Genomic DNA, 27,627 nt, shown 5'->3' on the forward strand with positions numbered 1-27,627 from the left:
CTTTAACCCACTGAGCCACCCAGGCGCCCCTTAAGATTTTATTTCTAAGTAATCTCTACACCCCAGGTGCCGCTCAAACTCAAAACCCTGAGATCAAGAGTTGCACGCTCTACTGACTGAGCCAGTCAGGCACCAAGCTTCGGTTTTTTGAGGTCTCTTTCCGTCTTTGTCTCTGCATTTTCTCTGTCTCTATGTCTCTGCCTTCTGTTTTTCCTGTGTATATCTCTCCTCCTCTTTCTCCCTCTCCCACCTCTACCCCTGCAACAACCTGACTCTGCTCCCCATCTCTTCCTCACTCCCTCTCCTGTCCTGTCTCTCCTGCAGCATCCGCCCCAACATCTTTGTGGGCCGAGCGGAGGGCACCACACAGTATGGCAAATGGTACTTTGAGGTGATGGTGGACGAGGTGGCTCCATTCCTGACGGCTCAGGCCACCCACCTGCGGGTAGGCTGGGCCCTCACTGAGGGCTACAGCCCCTACCCAGGGGGCGGCGAGGGCTGGGGCGGTAATGGTGTCGGCGATGACCTCTATTCCTACGGCTTTGATGGGCTGCATCTCTGGACAGGTACCTGGACCCTTCCAGGGGGCTCTCATCCCTGACTATTGACCCCACAGTTCCCAAGTTTCTCACCACACATCTTGGGGTCATTGGGATCCCGATCTCCAGAATAGGCCAACTTTTGACCCCCTATTCCTTATTTCCTAAGACTGAAAGCTTCCGGGATCTTGACCCTAACCCATTTCCTCATAACCTCCAGAATTCTGACCCTAGGAGATGTATGATCTCTGGCCCTAGAGATCCTAGAAAACTTTCCAGACTTTATGATCCCTGATCTTTGACTTCTCATCCCAAAGTTTCCAGAATTCTACCTCCAGGAGGACTTTAATCTCAGGATCCTAACCTTAGGGGAACCTTGACTTCCTCACTAATCTCAGAGCTCCAGGGCCCCCCATGGGAACACTTGACCTTAGGGTTGCCAAGATCTAGATCCCATAGGATCCTCTAATATTTGCTTCTTGTCTCTTGAGATCAATGGTCTCTGACCAATGAGGTCTAGGGACCTCTGACTTTTGACCCCTCCCTGGTGACCCTGGTGCAGGACACGTGGCGCGCCCGGTGACTTCCCCAGGGCAGCACCTCCTGGCCCCGGAGGATGTGGTCAGCTGCTGTCTGGACCTCAGTGTGCCATCCATCTCCTTCCGCATCAATGGCTGTCCTGTGCAGGGCGTCTTTGAGGCCTTCAATCTGGATGGGCTCTTCTTCCCTGTTGTTAGCTTTTCGGCTGGTGTCAAGTAAGTACTTGTCCTTGACCCTTGCCAAGCCCCAGACCTGGGACTGTTCCAAGACATCTTCCCTCATCACAACATGGCCTCCTAGAAGGCCAGGATCTGGCAGCCTACCTTCAGGATAGACTGGTCAGATCCTTGTGTGAAGGTCCCAGTGACCTCTACATGGTCCCAAACACTTCATTGTCCTCCCAATGACCCAGACCCTTCCAATGACCTCAGCTTCTTCCCTTCTTCCCATATCCTTCCTGTGACCTTCAAGTGTCCCCCAAATTGCACAATGACCTAAAAGTCCCAGACTCTCCCAGTTAATTCCCAAATGATGTCAGGCTCTCTCAATGACTCTATGCCATTCCAATGACCACCAAAAGACTCCAGAATCTGACAGCTGTCTTCCAGTGACCCCAAACCCTCCTAATGACCCCCCAATGATCTTGAACTCTCCTAATGACTTTTGCTCTTAACAACTTCTCAGTGACCCTGACATCTCTCAGTAATCTTCCAGTTGCTCCATAATCCTCCAGTGACCATAATCCCTCAATGACCCCAATTATTTCAAAGAGCTCTCTATAACTCCGTCTTTTTCTGATGATCCCAAGCTCTGTGAAGGGCTCTCCAGTGGTGATTATGGTTATCTCACTGTTACATCAGATTCATTGATTACATCAGAGATTTCCAAATGACATTCTTGGTCTCCCAAAAAACTCCCAATAGCCCCAAATACTTTGTTGAGCCAAGGTCTCTTCCAGTGGAACTTCCCGTGACCCTGCATTAACTCCCCAATGACCCCACACTTTCCTTTTTTGATTCTCGAGTGATTGTCATTGACGTCAGACATTCTCTTTGACGTTATACTTTCTTTTTTGACTCTAAATGACCTCCATGACTATGACTGCCCACTGATCTTTTCCGGAACTTTCCATTGATCCCAGGATTGCTGTCTTACCCCCACTGAGCACAGATTCTTCCTATAATCTGCCCCGCCAGTGACCCCTCTCTCCCTCTCAGGGTGCGGTTCCTCCTTGGTGGCCGCCATGGCGAATTCAAGTTCCTCCCTCCACCTGGCTATGCCCCATGCCACGAGGCTGTGCTCCCTCGAGAGCGACTTCATCTGGAGCCCATCAAGGAGTATCGACGGGAGGGGCCTCGGGGGCCCCACCTGGTGGGCCCCAGCCGCTGCCTCTCACACACTGACTTTGTGCCCTGCCCCGTGGACACTGTCCAGGTACTTCCTGCCCTGCAAGGGTTTCCTGGTGAGACAGACCCTCTTGGGAGTCGGGGGTTGGTGAGCTGAGCTGGAAGTTGGGAACCTTGTTGTTTAGCAGATGGGGAAAATGAGGCAGAGTGGAGGCAGAGAACTCTCTGCAGGCAGAATCCTGGTTTCCAGGAGTCCTCAGGATAGCCCCCTACAGAGAAGACTATTATTACCCCTGATTTACAGTTGAGAGGTAACCAAGCTGGGCAAGCCTCAGAGCTGACTTGAAACCAGGTGCTGATGCCAAAGCTTGAGATCTTTCCCACTAGTTTACTGGCATCTCTTTCTTCCATCTGGGCCTTCCCACACCTCCTGTCCCAACCTGAGCTCCCCACCATCCCACCCAGACATGTCCCCATCAGAGGCCACGGAAGTCATGTTCAAGAGCCTGACCATGAGGGTCCGATTTTCAGTGTGTTACCGTAGGTATGTGGGCTCCCTCCTCTTCCTCTGGGCCTTTGGTCCTCTGTGAGGAGAGGGGGATAATGGTAGAGCCTACTGATAGCATGGTGCTGAACGTTGGATGGATTACTGTCCGTGCAGTGCTCAGCACAGTGCTGAGCAAATCGTACTCAGCCCAGTTACTGTTATCGGTAGCAGGAATGATATTATTATTATTATTTTTTAAAGATTTCATTTATTTATTTGACAGAGTGAGATCACAAGTAGGCAGAGAGGCAGGAAGAGAGAGAGGAAGAAGCAGGCTTCTTGCCAAGCAGAGAGCCCGATGCGGGACTCGATTCCAGGACCCTGAGATCATGACCTGAGCTGAAGGCAGAGGCTTAACCACTGAGCCACCCAGGCGCCCAGGAATGATATTATTTAACAGGGACCTTGCCATCCCCCTGTAGTCAGGCCAGAGTGTGGTTCTCCTTCCGGATGTCTCCCTCCCACCTCCCCCAGCTTGTCAGCCTCATGGGCCATCCACTTGGTCTCCTGGACATCCCCTCCCCGCCTCCCCTCCTTCCTATGGCCCACCCTGGTCTGAACCATCATCATTTCTTGATGAACACGAATGATATTAATATTTATTAGTCACCTACTGGTGCCAGACATTTACCTAAACTACGTAAGATTGAGTAGTTTACCCAGGTTACATCACTGAATCCTTATGAGGTCAGTATTGTTCAGATCCTCATTGTACAAAGAAGGAAAGGGACTCAACCATTCATTCAGCAACCACTTCTTGGGGCATTGCCTCTGGGCCTGGCTCTGGGCTGGGCAGGGCTGGGAAAGTGGTGGAGACTGAGTCAGCCCCTGCCCTGTCCTCATGGAGCAACCAGTCTGCAGGGAGAGATAGTCCTGTTCCCAGATAATTCCTTAATTCTGTGATTCTAAGACCTTACTCAGCTGGGTGTCAACCCTGAGGTCAGGGTCTGGTGATGAGGAGCGGGCTTATAAAAGCAGGAAAGCTCTTGGGACTGTCCAGGGCTCACTTGTACATGTTCTTGGGAAGAAGGGTCATGGTGCAGGCTGGAAGGAACACAGGGACCTCCCAAATGTTCCCTACCTTCCCCCAGATTGTCCTGCCTCCCCATCTGGAGCGTATTCGGGAGAAGCTGGCGGAGAACATCCACGAACTCTGGGCGCTGACTCGCATTGAGCAGGGCTGGACCTACGGCCCGGTGAGGGGCGGCCTACTGTGTGAGGCTGTCGGGCTGCGTTTGCTGCTGGGGGAATGAGTTGGGGGGAAGGGACTCTTGGGTTTCCTGTGGCAGGGCTGGAGGTCAGGGGTCACAGGCTGGGTGTGCTATGGGGAGGGAAGGAGACCCCAAGGAGTTGACACTGGGGTTTCTTCAGGTTCGGGATGACAATAAGAGGCTGCACCCATGTCTTGTGGACTTCCACAGCCTTCCAGAGCCCGAGAGGAATTACAACCTGCAGATGTCTGGGGAGACGCTCAAGTGAGGAGGGTACTGGGGAGCAGGTGCCTGGGCCTGACTGCTGGGGAAGAAGAAGGCAAGGAGAGACGGGGATTGTGAGGCAGAGACTGACGGAGGGCAAGAAAGCAACAGAGGCATAAAGAGAGCAGAGCAGTAAGAGAAAGAGAGAGACAGAATCAGGGAAAGAAGTGGACAGGAAAAGATGGACTTAGTCGAAGAGACACAGAGACAAGGAAGCAGGGAGAGACAGGAGTCAGAGAGACAGAGACTGAGACAGAGAAATGGGGACAGACACCCAGGAAGCCAGAGCAAGAGACACAGAGGACCGGCGGGGGCCGGGGGAGGAGGGGAGCTGGGCCCAGGGAGTGGAGGCCAGGGGCCAGGAGGTTGTGTGGGGTGACCCTGTCTCCCATGCCACAGGACTCTACTGGCGCTGGGCTGCCATGTGGGCATGGCGGACGAGAAGGCGGAGGACAACCTGAAGAAGACCAAGCTCCCCAAGACGTGAGTGTGGTGGCTCGGGTCCCATCTGGGGGGTAGCGTGGGAGGCTGGGGATGACGTGGTGAGGGCGGGGTGGTTGAGGGGGTCTTGTAGGGAGGCCGAGGTCAGAGACAAAGGAGCCATAGGTTAGGGTGAAGGTCATAGGACCAGGAGTCCAGGGTCAGGGCTGTGGAGTCAGTGGTGAGCGGCCTGGGGAGGTGTCAGGATTGCAGAGGTGGGAGTTCCAGAGGGAGAGTGGGTGTGAGTCAGGACCCAAAGTCAGGGTCCGCCACAGAATCAGGGAAGATGAGGAAGCAGTGGTAATATCTCCAAGACAGAGGTGGGGGGAGTCAATGGAAAGAAGTGAGAAGTTGTTGGGAGTCCTAAGTAAGGGACCCTAAAATTGTAGGTTAGAGATCACAGCTCCTAGGGATAGAGGCCAGGGTTCAGAGGTCAAGGACTCCAAAGCCAGGAATTTAAAGTGATAGGGTTCAAGGTCAGAGGTAAGAAACCTCAGAGTTAGAGGTGAGAGGAGGCCAGAGTTCTAGGGTTGAGGATCAGGCTCCCCAAATCACAACGCAGGGGTCAGAGAGGCGAGAGATCAGTGAAGCGAAAGCCCTTGCCAGAGTCACAGGATCCTGCATTAAGAGGCCAAGTATCTCAGAGCTCATTCGAGGGGGCCGTGGAACCCCGATGTCAAAGATCGAGGGCCAGGCGTCCCCAGACTCAGAGCTCAGGATCACAGTAGCCTGGGAGCGAGGGTTGGAAGTCAGGGACCCCGTGGTGCAGAGCCCAGAGGTGGGGGTGAGGGGTCTGCTCTCACCGAGCTCTGCCGCACACACAGGTACATGATGAGCAACGGGTACAAGCCGGCGCCCCTAGACCTGAGCCACGTGCGGCTGACGCCGGCACAGATGACACTGGTGGACCGGCTGGCAGAGAATGGGCACAATGTGTGGGCACGGGACCGCGTGGCCCAGGGCTGGACCTACAGTGCGGTGCAGGACATCCCAGCACGTCGCAACCCTCGCCTTGTGCCCTACCGCCTGCTGGACGAGGCCACCAAGCGCAGCAACCGGGACAGCCTCTGCCAGGCCGTGCGCACGCTGCTGGGCTATGGCTACAACATTGAGCCGCCCGACCAGGAGCCCAGTGAGTGCTGACCTCCGGGCCGCTGACGCTAACTCCTACCCTGATGTGGGCCCAGTCGGCTGGCCCCGGACTTCTGACCCTACTCAACCCCTGAATGGGCTGCATCTACAACACTGAGCCTTCTCCCCTCGCGACCCTGATCCTTACTCTGACCCCAGCCTTGAACTCAATCTTGACCACTGACCTTGGTCATATGCGAGCCCTGCCAGGTCAGGAGCCCAGTGAGCACCAGCCCGGGCCCCGGACTCCAGTCCTGGACCCCCAGCTATGGCGCCTAACCCCCTGAACTCTGGACTGTGGCTACACTATGGAGCCACCCAACCAAGAACTCAGAATCTCTAACCACGCCCCATAACCTGACCCCTGACCTATCACGGACTTCCAATCACAGCTGCCATCAGCCTCCCTAGCTGTGGTCCCCAGTGTTCAGTTTCTCTACCCAGGTACCAACCCCAATTTCTATCCTCTCCCTGAGCCTGCTCTCAACCCTGGAATCTAAGCATCAACCCTAATCTTGACCCTTAACCCTAGACCATCATGGTGACTGACCTGACTTTCTGTCCTGTAAGCATCTCTTCTCTGAGGGTTCTCACTGCTAACGAGATGGGGTGGAGGTGGGGGTCTCACTTAGGAGGTCCTAACCACCTCTTTGACTAGTCTGAGAGTCCCCAGGTCTTCTCCTGTAACTCCAAGGAATTATCCCTCTTCTCCCAGTCCTGCAAGGCCCTTGACTTCTCTGGTGTCTCCCACCAACCTCTCAAGTATCTTCGGATCCACTCCCTACCCAGCCCCTGACTCTGCCTGGCCCCACTTGTAGGTCAGGTGGAGAGCCAGTCTCGCTGGGACCGGGTGCGTATCTTCCGGGCAGAGAAATCCTATACAGTGCAGAGTGGACGCTGGTACTTTGAGTTTGAAGCGGTCACCACGGGTGAGATGCGAGTGGGCTGGGCAAGGCCCGACCTGCGACCTGACGTGGAGCTGGGAGCTGATGAGCTGGCCTATGTCTTCAACGGGCATCGCGTGGGTACCTCCCTGGGCTCCATTCTGCCAGGCCCTGTGGTCCCTCCCATAGCTCATACATCCAGTTCTGCTTCTGTGTGTGCCCCACTGTCCACTCATACCTGCATCTGCCTTACCGCTCATTCATCCGTTTGTCCGTCCATCCATCCATCTGTCCATCCATCCCACCCTCCCTGTCCTTGCATATATCTTTTTTTAAAATAAAGATTTATTTAGTTAGTTATTTGAGAGAGAGAGAGAGAGAGAGAGAGCATGAGCAAGGGGAGGGGCAGAAGGAGAAGCAGAGCAAAAGCAAACTCCCTGCTAAGTGAGGAGCCCGATGTGGGGCTCGATCCCGCAACCCTGAGATCATGACCTGAGCTGAAGGCAGAGGCTTAACTGAGCCACCCTGGAGTCCTTGTCCATGCATATACCTGCCCATCATCCGTCCCTCTATCCAGCCATCCTTCTGTTCACCCATTCCTCTACCCATAAATTCAACTATCCATCCACCTACTCAGCCATCCAGAAAATCACTTGACCATCTGCATTTCCATCTGTTTATTCATTTACTTGTTAGTTCAGTCATTCACTTACTCAATTCGTGATTCTGTTTATTTATCGAATTCTTTAATGCATGAATCCATCAATTCATCCATTTATCCACCCGTTCACTGGCCCATCCATCCACCCACCCACTTCTCTGTCTGTCCATACTTTCTTCCTTCCCTGTATCAACCCATGTAACCGAAACTTCCATTCCGTGCTTCCCTCCAGCCATACTCCCTGCTTCCTGTTCACCCATCCCCTTATCCATTGATCTATTCTGGGGGGCATATGGGTCTATATGAGTCTGTAGAGGAGTCACTGGCAGCCTCGTTTTTCCTCTCCATCCCTCTCACTTGCTGCCGCCCCAACGCCCCACTGCCACTCCAGTGGTCTACATAACCCCAGCCCCAGCCCCAGGCACGGAAGCAGTAGAGAGCTCAGGCAGAGGAGTTAGGATACAGAGATCAGTGGGAAGGGAGAACATGAAAGCCTGTCCCTTACATTCCAAGGATCATGGATACAAATGTGGGATACGATGGGGGCCCTGTGGGGGTGACTCCTCTTCTGTCCCCCATGACCTGGACCTGATGCCTTGCATATGTATCTTTACACATCTCTCCTTGCTTCTGTGTGTGTCCATTTCTCTGCGTGTCTCTCCCACGTCGCATCTTCCCCTCGCCTCCTCACAGGGCCAGCGATGGCACCTGGGCAGTGAACCATTTGGGCGCCCATGGCAGCCAGGTGATGTCGTGGGCTGCATGATCGACCTCACAGAGAACACCATTATCTTCACCCTCAATGGCGAGGTCCTCATGTCCGATTCAGGCTCTGAGACGGCCTTCCGGGAAATCGAGATTGGAGATGGTGAGGGCAGGCCTCATGGACCCTTTTTGGTTTTCCTTCCTCTCACCTGACCCTACGCTGATCCCCAGCCTCCCGCTTTTCCATCCCTTCCTTCCACTGGCCCTCCTCCCCTCCTGCCCCTGCCCTGCCCACCTTGTCCTCATCGCTGCCCCTCCGTCCCCTCCCACCAGGCTTCCTGCCTGTCTGCAGCTTGGGACCTGGCCAGGTGGGTCACCTGAACCTGGGCCAGGACGTGAGCTCCCTGCGGTTCTTTGCCATCTGTGGCCTCCAGGAAGGCTTTGAGCCATTCGCCATCAACATGCAGCGCCCAGTCACCACCTGGTTCAGCAAAAGCCTCCCCCAATTTGAGGCCGTGCCCCTCGAACACCCCCACTATGAGGTGAGGATGGACCCCACTCAGTACCCTCTGATCTGCCTCCGAACCTCATTCTTCCTGCAGTTCTCTTCTCCAAGTTTCTCCTTTCCTCCCGTGTTACCCCACAAGCCGTGTAGAAGGACAGTGGGCTCCCAGGGCTGCCTTGTGGGGTATAACTGCAGCAAACCACAACCTGTCTGACCTCCAGGTGCCTTGCCTAGTAAGTGGGAGAAGGGGAAAAAAAGGAGCTGGGTTGAGTGACTCCAATGGAAATTTCCAGTCCTTATAACTATCTCCAGTACTTATAACTATAGTTGTAACCAAAAGTATCTTTAAGCAAGGCTTAAAGAAATATAAATCTCTCTGTACATGTTGGCACCATCCTTACTAATTGCTATCTCTGTATACATTTGGAGGGGGGATTTGTTTTTTACCAGCTTTTTGTTACTCTGAGTACCCTAGTTTTTAGGCTCTAGTGTCTTTTATCAATTAAACTCGGCATCAGACTCTAACCATAAAAAGCTCACGTAGACCAAAGTGACAGTCCTTTTTGCTATCTGGGAGGGACCTGAATCCCACATGGCTGAGCTTCAGTGGATAGTTCAGAATCAGGCACACCGGGTTGGCTTCTTATTTGCTGTATGGCGTTGGGCATGTGACTGTCTTCTCCTGAGCCTGTTTTCCCATCCATGGTATTGTTCAGATCTCCTCACATAATCCTTCTCCCCCGCCTCTACTTCTGAGTCACTTGAATAAGTTGGAGACATCATACCTCTTATTTAAAAAAACTTTTATGTAAGCTCTATGCCCAACATGGAGCTCAAACTCATGACTCTGAGATCAACAATCACATGCTCTACCAACTGAGCCAGCCAGGTGTTCCCATCATGCTTCTTTATCCCTAAATATTTCAATGTGATTTCTTCAGAACAGGCTAGACTCTTACAGAACTGCAGTTATGAAAATTGGTCATGAAAATCAGGAAATTTAACAGTAATACGTACTATTCCCTAATTCATAATCCATATTCAGATTTTATTAATTGTTGTGATAATGTGTCTTTTTATTTTTCTGGTCCAGGATCCAATCCAGGATGATATGCTGCATTTAGTTGTTATGTCTCTTTATTCCTTTTTCTTTTAAGATTTTATTTATTTATTGTTTGCTTATTTATTTATTTGGCGGGGGACATGAGCAAGTGGGGACAGGAGCAGGAGCCCCACAAGGGGCTCGATCTCATGACCCTGAGATCATGACCTGAGCAGAAGCCAAGAGTCAGATGCTTAACAGACTAAGCGCCCCATGTCTCTCTATTCTTTAACGTCGAACGTTCCTGAGTCTGTCTTGTCTTCCATGCCATTAACATTTTTGAAGAGTATAGACCAGTCATCTTGCAGATTACCTCTCATTTTGGTTTGTCGAATGTCTCCTCGTGAGTAGGTACAGGTGACCCGTGTTTGGCAGGAATACCAGAACGTTGTGTCCTGCTCATGCATATCAGGAGGCACATAGTGTCATCAGGTCTTACTATGAATTACTTTAATTTTGACTGGTTAAGGTGGAGTCTGCCAGGGGAAGAGAAATACTATGTTTCTCTTTGTCATTAATCAGCAATTTGTGGCATTTTACGACTAGGTGAGAATGGATGGGTTTTAAGCAGGGGAATGTCCAGTTTAGATCTGAGTTTTGGAAAGGTCCCCACCGAGAGTGGATTATAGGGGGTGACAGTGAAGGCAGAAAGACCAGAGGTGCCAGGGCTAGAGAGGCTGATGGAGCAGACATTGATCCTTCTAATTCCTGCTACTGCCAGGTGTGTTCTCTACCCAGAGAACAGCAGGCTAGACAGCCGTGAGAACGAAAAGACTAACCTACACACAACCACGTAGACGAGTCGCACAGACACAGTGCTGGGGGAAAGCAGCCAGACACAAAATGGCACATCCCGTGGGTTCCCATTTGTAGGCAGTTCGAGAACAGGCAGAGCTGATCTGTGGTGTGTGAAGTCAGGAGGGTGTTACTGACAAAGAATACCTCAGACGTTTGGTTACTCTGCACCCAGATCACAGGAGGGAGACAGTCAGTACACTATCGCCACGGAGCAGAGGGAAACCAGGTTTATGAGAGACGGGGGAGAGCGGAGAAGAAGACCCCGCAGACAGTCTGGGAACAGCAAATCTTGGCCACAGTTTTGGGGTCCATTCTTTGGCTGGCAGGGAGCACAGAGGTCTTGGCATTTGGTCTCTGAAGACGGGACAGGAAAGAAAGAAAGGGAGCCACTCCACCTGTTCATGGAGTCTCCAGAAAGTCTCTGAGAGTCCTTGGAGCACCCAGTCCCAGCACCTGTCCTCTGTCAGCTCCTGCCTCTTGTTTAGGCCAGGTGGGGACATTTCCCTCCTCAGAATCCCTCACTGTCTTGGTGAGGGTGGTGACTAAATGGGCACGGGGTGGGTGGTGGGGCTGGGTCAAGTTCTGTTTCTCCGTCTGGGAGCCAGGCACGCATGTGTAGTGGGGTTCCTCTAAAACCTCACTGCATTGTGCATTATGACCTGCACTTTTCTGAATGTTATATGCCCATATACAGCAAGTTTAACAACAATTCATCTGGGGGACATTTATAAAACTCTGGCCCTTCTGGCCTGCTCTCCCCGAGAGTCTCCCCAGGAGACCAGGAGGACAGGGCCTTTGTTCTGTTCACGGTTGGGTTCCCAGCCCTGGGGAATGGTGCCTGTCACCTAATAGGGTCTCGGGAAGTATTCTTGGAATGGATGGATGGGTGGATGAATTAGTCTGGAGGAAGGCCTGTTTGTTGGTAGGTTTGGAACATTCCCTCAAGTGATTCCAGAGTCTGGCCAGGGCTGCCACTGCACGATGGGACCAGACAGAGCTCTGCACAGGGCTGAGCGCGCCCTATAGCCAAGCTGTGTATCCATGTGCTCCGAGGAGTGAATCTTTGGCTAATTCTCACACAGGTGTGCCAAGACCTCATGGTCACTCTGTGTGGACTGGGTTTAGGACCAGTGGTCTAGCCTGCCTGCCTGGCTCAGATTCCTGCTCCCCCTTAGGTGGCCCGTGTGGATGGCACCGTGGACACACCGCCCTGCCTGCGCCTGAGCCACCGCACCTGGGGCTCCCAGAACAGTCTGGTGGAGATGCTCTTCCTCCGGCTTAGCCTTCCGGTCCAGTTCCACCAGCACTTCCGGTGCACCGCAGGGGCCACCCCGCTAGCGCACCCGGGCCTGCAGCCCCCCCGCTGAGGATGAGGCCCGGGCAGCGGAACCTGACCCTGACTATGAAAACCTGCGGCGCTCAGCGGGGCGCTGGGGCGAGGCTGAGGCGGGCAAAGAAGGAAATGCCAAGGAGGGGGCGCCCGGGGGGAGTGCCCAGGCTGGGGTGGAGGCCCAGCCCGTCAGAGTGGAGAATGAGAAAGATGCTACCACAGAGAAGAACAAGAAGAGAGGGTGAGTTGAGAGTGGGGCTGGGATGGGGCTCAGGAACCCCAATTAGGCACCCCACTTCAATAATGTAAGAAACCCCATTATGTCCCTCAATGGCCCCATATATGTTAAGTGGAATCAGAATACTGAGGGGCCTGTCATGTCTCAAATGAACCCCATTATCTCCTGGGATGCGCTCATCTCCCAGAGAGTAGAAAATTGGGGTATCTATGGAGAACTCCACTATCCTTGGGATACCTGGTGGGTCCCAAAGCGTTCCACCCAATGGACTTTATTATCCATGGGCTCTAAAGTGGAAAGACACTGAAGTGTCTTGGGAGAGTTGACTGTGCCCCAAGGTATCCCAGTGAACACCAGTGGTCTTCTAAAGTGGGGTCATTTCTGTGTCTCAAATGTGCCCCCCAAGAGCTAACTTCAAAGGAGACCCTCAAAAGGCATTAAACCCGACTTGAAACTAAATGTGCTTTCCCCTACTATCACAGTGGTTTTCAATGGGATGTAGGTCTGTTTCTCTTGGTGGATGTGTGGAAATGGTGGCTGATTTTGGTTATCACAGTTTGTTGGGACAGTGGTGATGCTACTGGGGGACTCCAGGCATTCTACAGGCTTTTGGTGTATAAGACAGTGCCACACAATGAAGGACTGTCCTTTCCCAAGTGCCTTTAGCATCCATATGAGAAATGCTGACTTAGGGGGAACACTCTATGCCCCAAAGAGAACCTCCCTGTCCCCAGAGGCACCTTTAAATTTGGGCATCTGCAAGCACAGAGCACAGTGTCTCCAGAACAGATTATGCTGACTCGGTTGGCAAGTTTATCCCTCTAGAGGTGGGGACTTGGGTATTAGAAATGGGATGTGGAGGTCATGAATGTTGGGTGGAGAGGGCTGGGGGGCTGGGCTTGAGAGCTGGTTCTCACAGTAGCCTCTCCTCCCCATCACCAGGTTCTTATTCAAGGCCAAGAAGGTCGCCATGATGACCCAGCCACCAGCCACTCCCACTCTGCCCCGACTCCCTCGAGAGGTTGTGCCGGCTGACAACCGTGATGACCCTGAGATCATCCTCAGTACCACCACGGTGGGAACCTGGGGCCCTCAACTTTCCCCCAGAGACCCCTCAGATTTCCAAATTTCATGCTGCAATCTCTAGTGATTGCCATTACCTGGGGACACCCAATACACACTAAAGACCACAAAATAGAGCACACACTCATCTAGTCCTTTGAACCCCTAAATCCATATAGCTAGGGGGCCTAAAAATTCCAAGAACACAATGAAGCTATCAGGCACACTGATAAAACTCCCAGGGATCCCAGAATTCAGAGGAAATACCAGTATAGGCTTGGGACCTCAATATTTGAGTTCACCCATATGAACTTGATACCACCAAATTTAATAGCTATTCTGGCATATTCTTGGGAACCAACATTCACAATTACCCCAGTAGAGTTTGGGGATTTCCCAAATCTGGAATGTTTTCTGAGACAGATAGCCTTGTGGTTAGGATTATGGGCTACCTGGGTGCCAAGTGGGTAGGCCACTTCATTGCTCTATGCCTTCTCCTTTACGGAAGCTTTATGGTTTTCCCAAGTGTAAAATGGGGATATAAATGGTATGCATTTGATGGGGATTATGTTAAGTAAATTTATGAACTATTTGTTAACTATTATTTATTGATAACTTTGTAATTTGGAGAGGGACCCAAATTTGGGGTTATTGCAAATAGTCCCAGAGGATTCCTGAATCTAAAAACATATCAGTAGATACAGAAATAGAGGGACATAGACCCGGGTGTGTGTGTGTGTTTCAAATCCAGTAATTTCTTGCTGCACTCTCAGAGGACACTGTGAATCCAGAGAGACGCAGGGAAGCCCTGTGTCACCAACCTTCTGGACTGACCACTGGTCCCCCTTTGCCTCTCCAGTACTATTACTCTGTGAGGGTCTTCGCTGGCCAGGAGCCCAGCTGCGTGTGGGTAGGCTGGGTCACCCCTGACTACCATCAGCATGACATGAACTTCGAGCTCAGCAAGGTCCGGGCAGTAACGGTGACCATGGGGGACGAACAAGGCAACGTCCACAGCAGGTGCTGGGGAGGGGTGGGGACTGTGGGAGGTGACCTGGATCTCCCCAGGCTGGCCCCAGCAGCTCCCCTCCCCCTCTTCTCCTCTTCTCTACCTGTTTACTTTCCTCCTCTGGGTTTTCCTCTTCATTTTCTATTTGGCCTTCTCCATTTTCTCTTCCTTCATCTCATGCTCCCCTTTCTACATTACCTCCTGTCTGTGTTCTGTCTTCCTGTTCCCCTTCCCTCTCTGCCTCCCAGAACCCCCAGCCAATTTCTAAGAACTCTCGCTCTGAGGGGCCTGGGGTTTTGGCACTCCGGTCTGCAGGTGGTGGGGGTCTGGGGGTGGAGCTCTGAGGTCATGGTATTCTGGGAGTTTAGGGAAGAAAGTGTCCAGGGTCCAGAGCACCTTGGCTGAGGAGCCATGCAGTGACCACTGCTTTTCCTCCAGCCTCAAGTGCAGCAACTGCTACATGGTGTGGGGCGGGGACTTCGTGAGCTCCGGGCAGCAGGGCCGGATCAGCCACACAGACCTTGTCATTGGCTGCCTGGTGGACTTGGCCACTGGTCTGATGACCTTTACCGCCAATGGCAAAGAGAGCAACACCTTTTTCCAGGTGAGCCCAGCCCTCAGCAACGTAGCAATAGTGTCCTCATGTCCCAGTATGCTGGGAAGACCCTTCCAGACCCCTCTGAGGACAAACCCCGTAGAAGGCCAGATCTGGGAAGTCCCTGGAGATCACCTGGCTAACTGTCCACTGAACTGACTCCCAGAAAGGGGGAAACACAGCACTGTCTTCACCCTGGAGAGGGGTCCATAGTCCTTCTTGTGTCCACTGACACCAGTCGCCAACTTTTCACCAATCAGGGAACACCTTAAGATGAATCCTCAGATGGGCTTTTCCTTCTCAACATTTTATTATGAAAGCTTTCAGATATACAACAAAATTAAAGGAATCATACAGTGAACACCATATACCCACTACCAAGAACCTCCCACCCACACTGGCTTTATCACGTATTTATCCACTTATCTATCCATTAATCCATCCAACTTGGATTTTATAAAAAAATTGATCTTAAATGGAGAATTTCAAAAATATGCAAAACTAGGATAGTGCACTAGTCCTCCATGTCCCCACTGCCCAGCTCTAACTGTTCCCCACTCGTAGCTGATCTTGTGTCATCTTTACCCTTCGCACCCACCTTCACGTCCACACCCACCGGATGATTGGGAAGGAGACCCTGGATATCATATGGTTTCATCTCTTTTCAGTATATATCTCTGCAAAAGTAAGGATTCTTTTAAAAAGCATAACCACTATACCACCTGTATCTAAAAAAACCCCACAAACCCTAGTAATTCCTAACTAATTCAATCCCTGTTCATGTTTCTCTGGTTGTCTCAAAAGTGTCTTTTTCCGTTTGTTCATTTGAATTGGAATCCAAATAAAGTTATGTATTTTAGTTGGTTGCTATGCCCCTCGAGTCTCTCATATGTAGATTTCCCTTCCATCTCTCTCTTCTTCTCTGAAATGGGTTTGTTAAAGAAACCAGGCTGTCTGTCCTGGAAAGCTTTGCTTCTCAAAGTGCGGTCCCCGGATCAGCAGGATCTGCATTGCCTGGGAGCTCGTTAGAGATGAGGACTCTCAGGCTTCCCCCTAGACCTGCCCAATGAGAATCCGAAATTTAATCCTGGGGATTCATGTGTCTACCACCATCTGAAGAGTGCTGGCCTGGCTTCTCAGTCTGCATCTGGCTGACGCATCCCCATGGTGTTGTTTGATCATTTTCCTCTGTCCCCTGTATTCCCTGTCAACTGGCAGATGGGTCCGCGGGTGTGGTTAGATTCAGGTTTGGCAAGGCTTCTTCACAGAGGTTGGTGTTTGTGGTGATGGAGGCTGTGGTGATGGAACCCGTAAGTGGGTTCCACTGTGGATCTCAGAAGGCCTGGAGGGAAAGTGCTGTCAGAAGACCTTCCTGGGTTTTGACGAATGAGTCTTGGGAGAGAAACGGAAATGGTATTCCAGGTGGAGGGCATGAAAGGCACAATGATCCGGGGGATAACGTTGCCCCTGGGGGAGCAGGAGGAGGCTGGCCCCATCTGGATCAGAGGTGGTGCAGCCCATGAGCAACCTCGGGGTCCCTGGGGCACTTTCAGTGCCTGAGTTTGGATCTGTAGACACCAGCAGCGGCAGGCTGGGGTAATCGACCCCAGAGTTCAGGATCCAGAGTCAATATCACCTCCAGTTCACCCTCTTCCTCTCCCTGGTCTCTTCTTCCTTGCCAGGTGGAGCCCAACACGAAGCTGTTTCCTGCCGTCTTTGTCCTGCCCACCCACCAGAACGTCATCCAGTTTGAGTTGGGGAAGCAGAAGGTAAGAGTGCAGTGATGGGGCAGGCTGAGGCAGTAGGTACAGGAGTTCAGGCTGGTGGAGTGGCTGAAAATTGGGACAATGTGGGAGGTCTCCCTGGAAGCAGAGTGGCAGGACAGAGAGGACTGGGAATCCTGACACGTGCACACCTCTGTGTCCCTAGAACATCATGCCGCTGTCGGCCGCCATGTTTCTGAGTGAGCGTAAGAACCCGGCCCCGCAGTGCCCGCCTCGGCTAGAGGTGCAGATGCTGATGCCCGTCTCGTGGAGCCGTATGCCCAACCACTTCCTGCAGGTGGAGACACGACGTGCGGGCGAGCGGCTGGGCTGGGCCGTGCAGTGCCAGGAGCCGCTGACCATGATGGCTTTGCACATCCCTGAGGAGAACAGGTCAGGGCCAGCCCAGGCTCATGGGGGTGGGATGGAAATTGCAAGTCCTCTGGGTTCTGGAACCCTCTCAGTGTCCCCTTCCACCAGTACCCCAGAACTCCAGCCAACACCCCAAAAGGCCCCAAGCCTACATCAGGGAACCCTGACTTAGGGTTATCCCTTATCCCCAGATAAGACTCCAGGGGACACCAGATCCACCTCAGAGGGCTTTAGGCCCATCTTAGCAGACTGCAGACTCAACTCCAGGGAACCCAGACCTACCCCACAGGGTTCCAAGGCTGTCTCAAGGAGCCCAGATCCACACTGAGAAGCCACACGAGCTCCAGAAGCCTCAAGTGCACCTCAGAAGGACATGGACAGGACTCAGGCCCGAATGCATGCCAGGTGTCTTGGGCACACCAAGAGAGGCTCTGGATGTATCCCAGGGAGATCTCAAAGCCAGTCCTGGGGACCCAGACACAGCCAGAGTAGAGATGTGGTCACATGTATGGCAGGAATGCTCTTAGGTACCCTGAACAGACTCCCATCCCAGACACCCCAGGAAGCTCTGATGTGCTTCACCTTTCCTTTATTTATTCATTCATGCACTCAGCAGATAGCTCTGAGCTCTTCCCGTGTGACCAATAGCACTCTAGGCTGGAAACCCCAAACCCGTGTGAATGGACATTCTAGCAATGCTCACGTATAACTCTGGGGGCTCAGACTTGCCGAAGGGGACTCAGACCCATCCCCGGGATTCCCAGATATACTCACTCACTTACTTTATCAATCAATCTATCCATCTGCCTAAATCTATATGACAAGTATTGATTAAGCGCTTACTATGTGCTAAGTCCTGTTTAGGTGCTGGGAATATAGCAAAACAAAGCAAACCAAACAAACAAATAAAAAACTCACAACCAACCCAAAAGGCAGAAATGTCCTGCCCTGGTGGGGTTTACATTCTAGTCATATTCATTTTTTTTAAAGGTTTTATTTATTTATTTGACAGACAGAGATCACAAGTAGGCAGAGAGGCAGGCAGAGAGAGAGAGGGGGAAGCAGGCTCCCTGCTGAGCAAAGAGCCTGATGCGGGGCTCGATCCTAGGACCCTGGGATCATGACCTGAGCCAAAGGCAGAGCCTTAACCCACTGAGCCACCCAGGTGCCCCCATTCTAGTCGTATTCAAACATAGCCAGGTTACTCAGGTCTACCGGAGGCAGGTTCAGTCCCAGTTTGGGGATCCCAGACATATCTTCTGGTCACCAGATCCCCCCATGGAGTCTCAGACACCCCTGAGTACCAGACCATGCCAGGGATCCCAGATATGGCCCAACAAGTCCCCAGACCACTAGGGGCGTCCAGAACTATTACAAGACTCCTAGACCCAGCTCCGCAGACTTCACAGAACCTTGACCCAGCAGGACACTGGGATTCCCTCCTGGGATGGCCGACACTCACCTTAAGCATTTTTTTTTTTGCCTCCCTGTGGTCTGTGCCTGTCTCCCACCTCCTCTGCTGGCTCTGTCCCCGGCTATGGCCCTTCGCCGCCACAGATCCATGGACATCCTGGAGCTATCGGAGCGCCTGGACCTGCAGCGGTTCCACTCCCACACCCTCCGCCTCTACCGCGCAGTGTGTGCGCTGGGCAACAACCGTGTGGCGCATGCTCTGTGCAGCCACGTGGACCAGGCGCAGCTGCTGCATGCGCTGGAGGACGCGCACCTGCCGGGGCCGCTGCGGGCTGGTTACTACGACCTCCTCATCAGCATCCACCTCGAAAGCGCCTGCCGCAGCCGCCGCTCCATGCTCTCCGAGTACATCGTGCCCCTCACGGAGGAGACGCGCGCCATCACTCTCTTCCCACCGGAAAGAAGCGCGGAAGACGGCCCCCGGCGCCACGGGCTGCCCGGCGTTGGCGTCACCACCTCGCTGCGGCCTCCACACCATTTCTCAGCCCCCTGTTTCGTGGCCGCCCTGCCGGCTGCCGGGGTGGCGGAAGCTCCTGCCCGCCTCAGCCCCAGCATCCCTCTGGAGGCCCTGCGGGATAAAGCACTGAGAATGCTGGGGGAGGCTGTGCGAGATGGTGGGCAGCACGCACGTGACCCTGTCGGGGGCTCTGTGGAGTTCCAGTTCGTGCCCGTGCTCAAGCTCGTATCCACCCTGTTGGTAATGGCTTTCTCCTGCCTCCCTCTGTCCCGTTCTTCCACATTCCAAATCATCCGCCAATCCCCCTCTCATCTGTGCATCCAACCACCCATTCACCTCTCCATCCTCCACCTTTCAACTTATCCTCCTGTCATCTACTCATCTCTCGTTCACTTTTCTTCCCATCCATTCATCTGTCATCTATTAATCAGTTTATTAATCTTTTCTCCCTTCTTTCCATTCATCCACCCAAACAACCATCATTCATCATCTGTCCATCCATCTTCCACACTTCTGTTCATTCAGACATACCCCCACCTTCCCATCTACAGGTGCATCCATTTAATGATCTTTATTGATCATTTATTGATTATTGAAAGATCAGTAATGCCATCCTTCCAGCTGTCCACCCATCCATCCATCCGTCCGTGTATCCATCTATCCAACTTCCAATCTCGTTGCCCATTCATCCTTCCACTTACTCATCTATCAGTATACCTACCATTCCTTCTATTCATTTACCCACCTAGCCATTTATTTATGAATCTATCTTAACTTTCGTACATCCAGTTATCATCCTTCTTCCACCTGTGCATACATTCATCCACATATCTGTCCACCCACCCATCTACAGATTCATCTGTTCATTTTCCACCTACCTGTCTGTCCAGCAGCTCACCTCTCAATCCGTATGCATATACATCCATCCACCTAATAACAAATCCATCCAACTACTCCCATTCATCTACCCACCATCCACCCATTTTTCATCCTTTATTGCATGTATCTTTTCATTCACATACCCATCTAATGTCTCATCCATATATCCATCCATCCAAGTTTTCAAGCGCAGACCTATCCACCCATCCATCATCCAACCATCCCACCCCACCCCCTGGTTATTTACCCAATATCTGTTTTCCCATCCACTCATTCACATACTCATGCACTTATCAAATCATCCATCGACCTACCCACCTATCCAGACATTATATATCCTGTCATTCATCCACTCATCTCTTCCTCTACCTTTATCTCTCCATCCTTTATCTGCCTACGAATTTCTCTCCCCTTCAAACCTCTACTCATTTGTTAATTCAGCCACACAGTCCTCCCTCCACATCTCCATCTCTTTTCCCCCACTGTTTTTCTGTTTCTTTTACCCACTCTCTCTCTATCTGTTAGCATCTTCATTATGTTTACTGAGTTCTAGCATATACTGGGAGCTATGAGGGCATCCCATCAGGGCAGGGTGTGTCCTGTTCCAGAGTCACATATGCTCAAGCGTAGGAGAAAGGGCATTTATTAGTGAAGGGAGAGGTGCTCATGTTTAGCTATGTGGTCTGGGACAGGTTTGGTGGTACACAGGCTGTGGATCTGGGAGGATCTTAAGGAGGATGAAGAGTAGGGCAGGGGGATGCCATTTCTTTGTGTAGGAGGAATCATATCTAGCCCAAGCAGAAATGAATCTGACATATGCAGGAGAAGCAGGTTGGGGGGCTGAGGCTGGGACTCGATTTGCAGGTCTTGTGGGCACAGGGAAGGACCCAGACTTTGTCCTGTAGGTGATGGGCATCTTTGCCGATGAGGACGTGAAACAGATCTTGAAGATGATTGAACCTGAAGTATTCACTGAGGAAGAAGAGGAAGAGGAAGAGGAGGAAGAAGAAGAAGAAGATGAAGAAGAGAAGGAGGAGGATGAAGAGGAAGAGGCACAGGAGAAAGAAGATGAGGAAAAAGAGGAAGAGGAGACAGCAGAAGGGGAGAAAGAAGAAGGCTTGGAGGAAGGGCTGCTCCAGATGAAGTTGCCAGAATCTGTGAAGTTACAGGTGGGCTGGTTCTTCCTCTTCTCCAGCCTTCCTCTACCTGGGCTGGGAAACAGAGGATCTGATGGGGCATGAGTCTGGACTTTGTCTCCAGGAAGTGGGGAGCTGTGGACGTGCCACAAGTGATTGGAGTGCTGCTGATCTCAAATGATCTCTCTGGTTGCCATGTGGCAGGTGGATTGGAGAGATAAGACCACGGAGAAGGCTGGCTTAAAGGTCCAGGCAGGAAATGATGGCGGCAGATAGGGCAGGGCCATGGAGAGGGGAGAGGAAGCGAGAAGAGTTTCAAGGATGATCTTATCACCATCATTTCTACTGCCTGGCTGTCCTCCCACAGATGTGCCACCTGCTGGAGTATTTCTGTGACCAAGAGCTACAGCACCGGGTGGAATCCCTAGCAGCCTTTGCGGAGCGCTATGTGGACAAGCTCCAGGCCAACCAGCGGGACCGCTATGGCCTCCTCATGAAAGCCTTCACCATGTCTGCTGCTGAGACTGCGAGACGTACTCGCGAGTTCCGCTCCCCACCCCAGGAGCAGGTACTCTGACACTTGACTCCAGTTGGAATTACTGCCCAAACCCCAACTTTAACCTCTCCCTGTACTGGTGGCACGACATCTTTAAACTTGTGCCTGGCCTCTGACCTTATTGATATCATCTCTTACTCTTCTACTTCTCTCTGAACCAGTCTGAGCTCTCGGTCACTTCAGACTGACACTGACTCCTTTCAAACCTCTAGTTTCTCAGATAGTCCTCACCAGCTCAAAACATTAAACAGGGACTCACAATTCGATCTTTGATCCTTGACCTTGGAGTTCCTGCTCTTGGGCCTCTGACCCTCTTTCTAACTTTTGACCTTCCTCTAGATAAACATGCTGTTGCACTTCAAAGATGGTGAGGATGAGGAAGAGTGTCCTCTCCCTGAAGAGGTCCGACAGGATTTGCTCGAATTTCATCAAGACTTGCTGGCACACTGTGGTAAGAGAGATGAGAGAATCCATCTCCCAGACTTTCTCTTGAGACCTTTCCTAAAGTTTCCCTAAGATTTCCTGATCTTAAATATGTACAGTATTGGTGCAATGTAACTTTTGCTTGAATGAAATAACATGTGAATGAATGAACAGACATATTCGTGAACAGATAGAGGATGAGTGGAAGGATAAATTTGTATGGGTATTTGAGTGGATTATACATGGATGGGTGGCTACAGGCAAGTGACTAATGAGTGCGTAAATTGGTGGATAGAGAGATGAGTGAGTAAAGAAATGGGTGAAGAGGGGCGCCTGGGGGGCTCAGCGGATTAAAGCCTCTGCCTTCGGCTCAGGTCCTGATCCCAGGATCCTGGGATCGAGCCCCGCATCCGGCTCTCTGCTCAGCGGGGAGCCTGCTTCCCTTCCTCTCTCTCCGCCTGCCTCTCTGCCTACTTGTGATTTTATTATTTATTTATCTCTGTCTGTCAAATAAATAAATAAAATCTAAGATTTTATTTATTTATTTGACAGACAGAGATCACAAGCAGGCAGAGAGGCAGGCAGAGAGAAAGGAGGAAGCAGACTCCCCGCGGAGCAGAAAGCCCGATGTGGGGCTCGATCCCAGGACTCTGGGATCATGACCTGAGCCGAAGGCAGAGGCTTTAACCTGCTGTGCCACCCAGGCGCCCAATAAATAAAATCTTTAAAAAAAAAAAAAGAAATGGGTGAAGAGATGGCTGGGTGGATGGATGGATAACTGGAAGGATGATGATGGTCGGATGGATGGATAGATGGATCATTGAAAATTGGATGGAGAGGTGGTTGGGTGGCTGGAAGGATGAATGGATAACCTCCATTGTTTCTGATAATAAGTCAGTTAATAATCTTACTAAGATTCTTTTATATGTGGTGAGTGGTTTTTCTCTGGCTGACTTTCAAGTTTTCCATTTGCCTTTGCTTTGAAACAGTTGGGTAGGATGTATCTAGGTGTGGCGCTCTCTGATTTTATCCTACTTGGAGTTTGTTAAGTTTCTTGGATGTGTGGATTAATATTTTACATCAAATTTGGGACTTTGGGGCTACTATTTCTCCAAGTATTTTACCTGCTATTTCTCATCTCTCTTTTTGGGACTCCCCTTTTGCATGTATTGATTGATTGATTGATTTGATGGTGTCCCACAGGCTCTGAGGCTCTGTTATTTTTTCTTCATTCTTTTTTGCTCTTCAGACTAGATAACCTCTATTGTTCTACCTTCAAGTACCCTGATCCTTTCTCCCACAAGCTCAAATATGCTGTTGTACCCCCCTAGTGATTTAAAATTTCAGTTTTTGTACTTTTCAGCCCCAGAATTGCTATATGGTTATTTTTATGTGATCTACCTCTTTAATACTATTCTCTATTCAGGGAGTCATTGTCATCATACTTCTCTCTCTCTCTCTCTCTTTTTTTTAAAGATTTTATCTATTCACTTGACAGAGAGAGAGAGAGAGATCGATCACAGGTAGACAGAGAGAGAGGAGGAAGCAGGCTCCCCGCTGAGCAGAGAGCCCGATGTGGGGCTCGATCCCAGGACTCTGAGATCACGACCTGAGCCGAAGGCAGAGGCCTAACCCACTAAGCCACCCAGTCGCTCCCATAATTCTCTTTAATACTTTAGACATGGTTTCCTTTAGTTCTTTGGACCTATTTACAATAGTTAGTTTAAAAGACATTTAAAATGCTTCGAAGGATGAATAAATGAACAAACATATGAACATATGGAGAAATAAATGAAAAACCCAAGAATTCACACCCGAAGGAGGAATGAATGAATCTGTCATTGAAGAAGTGAATGAGTAGATGAATAAACACACAGTTGAATGACACCCTCTCCCTTCGACCAACTCCAGGAATTCAGCTGGAGGGGGAGGAGGAGGAACCAGAGGAAGAGGCCACCCTGGGCAGCCGACTGATGAGCCTGTTGGAGAAAGTACGGCTGGTGAAGAAGAAGGAGGAGAAACCCGAGGAGGAACCACCAGCTGAGGAGAGCAAACCCCGTGAGGACTGGGAACTTTAGGGTGGGGACAGGGATGGGGCAGGCACTGTTGGCAGGGCTGGCGAATACTGTAGGGGGAAAAAGTCACAATCTCTGGCTTCCAGGAGTTTAGCATATTATGACAGATACGCATATACATATACTTACCATGTCAGGTGGCCATGGGGACTAAGGAGAAAAATAAAGTGAGAGAAGAGAGAGGGATGAACGTTGGAGGGGTCAAAGCCGGGGAATGAGGTACGCAAAGATCTGGGGAAGATCATTGGTACAAAGGGAATAGCCAGAGCCAGTGCAAAGGCCCTGAGGCAGGAACATGCTTGGCATGCTTAAAGACCAGTGTGGCTGGAGCACAGCAAGCAAGGGGAGAGGGGCAGGAGATGAGGTCAGAAGGGGCAGGGCCAGATTGCGTAGCACTTAAAGGTTATGAATTGACACCATCATTCAGTCCCAGTACATGGAGGCTTCTCTTAACCCTGAAACATGTGAGACATCTATCTTTTCTCCCAAAAATCCTGGGAAGGAGAAGGGTTGGGAGAGAAAGAGAGACAGAGAGAGAAACAGATGCTGGATATAGAATATGAGCCCCAGGGAGATGGCCAAGGAAAATAAAACAGTTCATTTTGACATCATTTCCAAATGACACCAAAGTCCACAGGTTTTCTTTGTGTCTGTTGTCTCTCTTGATGAAAAATCAACAGTATTTTTACAGAACAAGGGGAATTATGATTTCAAAGGTGCATTATATATTCCAAAGGTGCTTGTAATATACTCTGGTATTTTGAAGTGATACATTTTCTTTTTTCTCTTGAAAGCTTTAGGGGGCCCTTACTGTCTAGGTATTAGGGTGAAGAGAACAGGGAAGCTATTAGGGCAATAAAAAAAAATCTTCCAGAATCTGCCCACTTCTGGCAGGTAGAGGGTCGGGCGTTAGTAACTGAGCAGCCCTCTGGGAAGAGGAGCCCTTTCTGCATTGTTCGGGCTCAAGGCCCCAACCTGGCGGTGTCCTGACACTTATGTTCCCTTCCCAGAGTCACTGCAGGAGCTGGTGTCCCACACAGTGGTGCGCTGGGCTCAAGAGGACTTCGTGCAGAGCCCTGAGCTTGTTCGGGCCATGTTCAGCCTCCTGCACCGGCAGTACGATGGGCTCGGGGAGCTGCTGCGTGCCCTGCCCCGGGCGTACACCATCTCCCCATCATCCATGGAAGACACCATGAGCTTGCTTGAGTGCCTCGGCCAGATCCGGTCCCTGCTTATCGTGCAGATGGGTCCCCAGGAGGAAAACCTCATGATCCAGAGCATTGGGTGAGCCCCTGCCCCCTCCCTGGATTTCGCATATTCCCCTGGAAGGAGGGGCGCCCTCCGAGCTCCAGCTTGTCCCCCTGGCTCATGTCCCCTCCCTTCCCCTCTCCATCCAACCCCTGGGGTATCAGCTCTTACTCACCTGCAACTCTTAGCACAAGATTTACCCTCTTTGAGCTTCAGTGTTCATCTCCAAACTGGGGAAGAGCCATGGCTACCTCGTAGAGTCATGATGAGGCTTCCATGGGCTCAGGCACATCATAATGCTATTAATAATGGCAATGATGGTATTGGGCGCTCACTCAGTGTCAAGGGTGCCTCATTCCTTCACTCAGCAAGCATTCGTTGAGCACCTACTCTGTGCCAAGCCCTTTCTAGGCACTTGGGGAATACAATGTGCAACGTGGTTAAGAATCCCTGCCCTAGGGGAGTCCACCTTGGATCTATTCCTCAGTTTCCTTTTCTGTAAAATAGGGATAATTATAGTTCCTGCCTTCCAGAGTGGACATAAAGATTGAATGGGTTCAGATCTGTAAAGGGGGATGGTGCCAGGCATGAAGGAAGAGCTCAGTAAATGTATGTGTGTGTGTTTTTTTTAAGATTTATTTATTTATTTGACAGAGAGATCACAAGTAGGCAGAGAGGCAGGCAGAGAGAGAGGGGGAAGCAGGCTCCCCACTGAGCAGAGAGCCCAATGCAGGGCTCGATCCCAGGACCCTGGGATCAGGACCCAAGCCGAAGGCAGAGGCTTTAACCCACCGAGCCACCCAGGCGCCTTGAGCTTAGTAAATGTTGACTGTTTATCCCAGTAGACTCTTCCAAGGGTCTGGGGGCTCTCCCTGGGCTTGGGCCCCACCTGGCCCCTGGCGACCCCATGTACTCTACCCGTTCACAGGAACATCATGAACAACAAAGTCTTCTACCAACACCCGAACCTGATGCGGGCCCTGGGCATGCATGAGACGGTCATGGAGGTCATGGTGAATGTCCTCGGGGGTGGTGGCGAATCCAAGGTAAGAGGCCTGTGAGGGCCGAGGAGCTCAGGGCAGGGGCCACGGTATAGGGGAGGGCGGGTAAGCACTAACCACCAACCCACTCTGCCTGCCTAGGAGATCCGCTTCCCTAAGATGGTGACAAGTTGCTGCCGCTTCCTCTGTTATTTCTGTCGCATCAGCCGGCAGAACCAACGCTCCATGTTCGACCACCTGAGCTACCTGCTGGAGAACAGTGGCATCGGTCTAGGTGAGAACCCCTGAGCCCGGGCTGGGGCACTGTCCCCTACGGCCCACTCTTGGAGGTCCATCCACGCATCCGTCTCTGCTGACTCACTCACTCATTCAGCGAACACTCACTCTCAACCCATCCCTAGGCTGTAGCCCTGTGAGGAGCAGTCCTGGGGATACCCAGACAGCCCCGGCTCTGGCCCTCACAGGGCTCGTGGCGCAGCATGGGAGACAGACAGTGAGAGCCCAGAGTGGTCAGGCCAGAGGAGGCACCTGACCTAGGCTGTAAAAGGGGTGATCAAGGAGGGCTTCTGGGAGGAGGTGAGACAGACAGCAGTGAGACTGTCAACTATGCACCTCTGAAGAGCATTCTCCCCACCTCTCGCCCTCACAGGCATGCAGGGCTCCACGCCTCTGGATGTAGCAGCTGCCTCCGTCATCGACAACAACGAGCTGGCCTTGGCATTGCAAGAGCAGGACCTGGAGAAGGTGTGGGAGCAGGAGGCCTGGCCCCTACCTGGCCCCTTGGGGCACCTGCTGATTTGGGACCCGTGACTTAAATTCTCTGGGCATCTGTCTCATCTGTAGAATGAATGTAATAGTAGAACAAGATTATCCTCAGGATAAAATGAGTTAATCCATGAAAGCATTTATAAAACAATAAGCACTCAAGAAGAGTTATCTGGTATTATAGTATTACTCATTCAACAACTATTTCCCGAGTACCTGCTTCGTACCAGGACCTGTCCAAGGCAGTAGGGGTGTGACAGTTAGTGAGACAAGCAAAAATCCTTGTCCTCACGAGGCTGACATTCTATTTGGGAAGATGCATAATAAATAAGATGAGTAAGTAAAATACGTTGTGTATTAGCTAGTGACAAGAGTTAAAATGAAAAAAGTGAGCTGGGGAGAGAAACATTGAGTGTCAGGAGGGTGTCCAAGTTAGTCAAGTGTGATGAAAGATCACCTCACTGAGACAGTGACATTCAGGTAAAGCTCTAAAGGAGGAGAGGGGCCATATGGGCATAGGGGGAAGAGCATT

The 27,627-nt window shown here is 51.4% G+C and overlaps 1 protein-coding gene across 1 annotated transcript in view; it reads left to right on the top strand.

The window, feature by feature from the left end:
- The window catches only part of LOC111161376 (ryanodine receptor 1), a 108,644-nt gene that overhangs the window by 17,575 nt on the left and 63,442 nt on the right, over positions 1-27,627 (top strand). Inside the window, 26 exon segments of the mRNA XM_022524996.1 lie at positions 325-566; positions 1,102-1,294; positions 2,297-2,513; positions 4,064-4,168; positions 4,344-4,447; positions 4,847-4,930; positions 5,752-6,059; positions 6,877-7,079; positions 8,297-8,471; positions 8,642-8,850; positions 11,889-12,068; positions 12,070-12,284; positions 13,224-13,356; positions 14,203-14,363; positions 14,791-14,956; positions 16,630-16,716; positions 16,877-17,103; positions 18,640-19,252; positions 20,797-21,060; positions 21,395-21,595; positions 21,923-22,034; positions 23,918-24,064; positions 25,092-25,365; positions 26,258-26,375; positions 26,472-26,604; positions 26,980-27,074. Coding sequence (XP_022380704.1) covers positions 325-566; positions 1,102-1,294; positions 2,297-2,513; positions 4,064-4,168; positions 4,344-4,447; positions 4,847-4,930; positions 5,752-6,059; positions 6,877-7,079; positions 8,297-8,471; positions 8,642-8,850; positions 11,889-12,068; positions 12,070-12,284; positions 13,224-13,356; positions 14,203-14,363; positions 14,791-14,956; positions 16,630-16,716; positions 16,877-17,103; positions 18,640-19,252; positions 20,797-21,060; positions 21,395-21,595; positions 21,923-22,034; positions 23,918-24,064; positions 25,092-25,365; positions 26,258-26,375; positions 26,472-26,604; positions 26,980-27,074 — 4,966 coding nt within the window.

The sequence above is a fragment of the Enhydra lutris genome, unplaced genomic scaffold (genome assembly GCF_002288905.1).
Source record: "Enhydra lutris kenyoni isolate GAN:26980312 unplaced genomic scaffold, ASM228890v2 scaffoldscaffold85, whole genome shotgun sequence".
Classification (NCBI taxonomy): domain Eukaryota; kingdom Metazoa; phylum Chordata; class Mammalia; order Carnivora; family Mustelidae; genus Enhydra; species Enhydra lutris.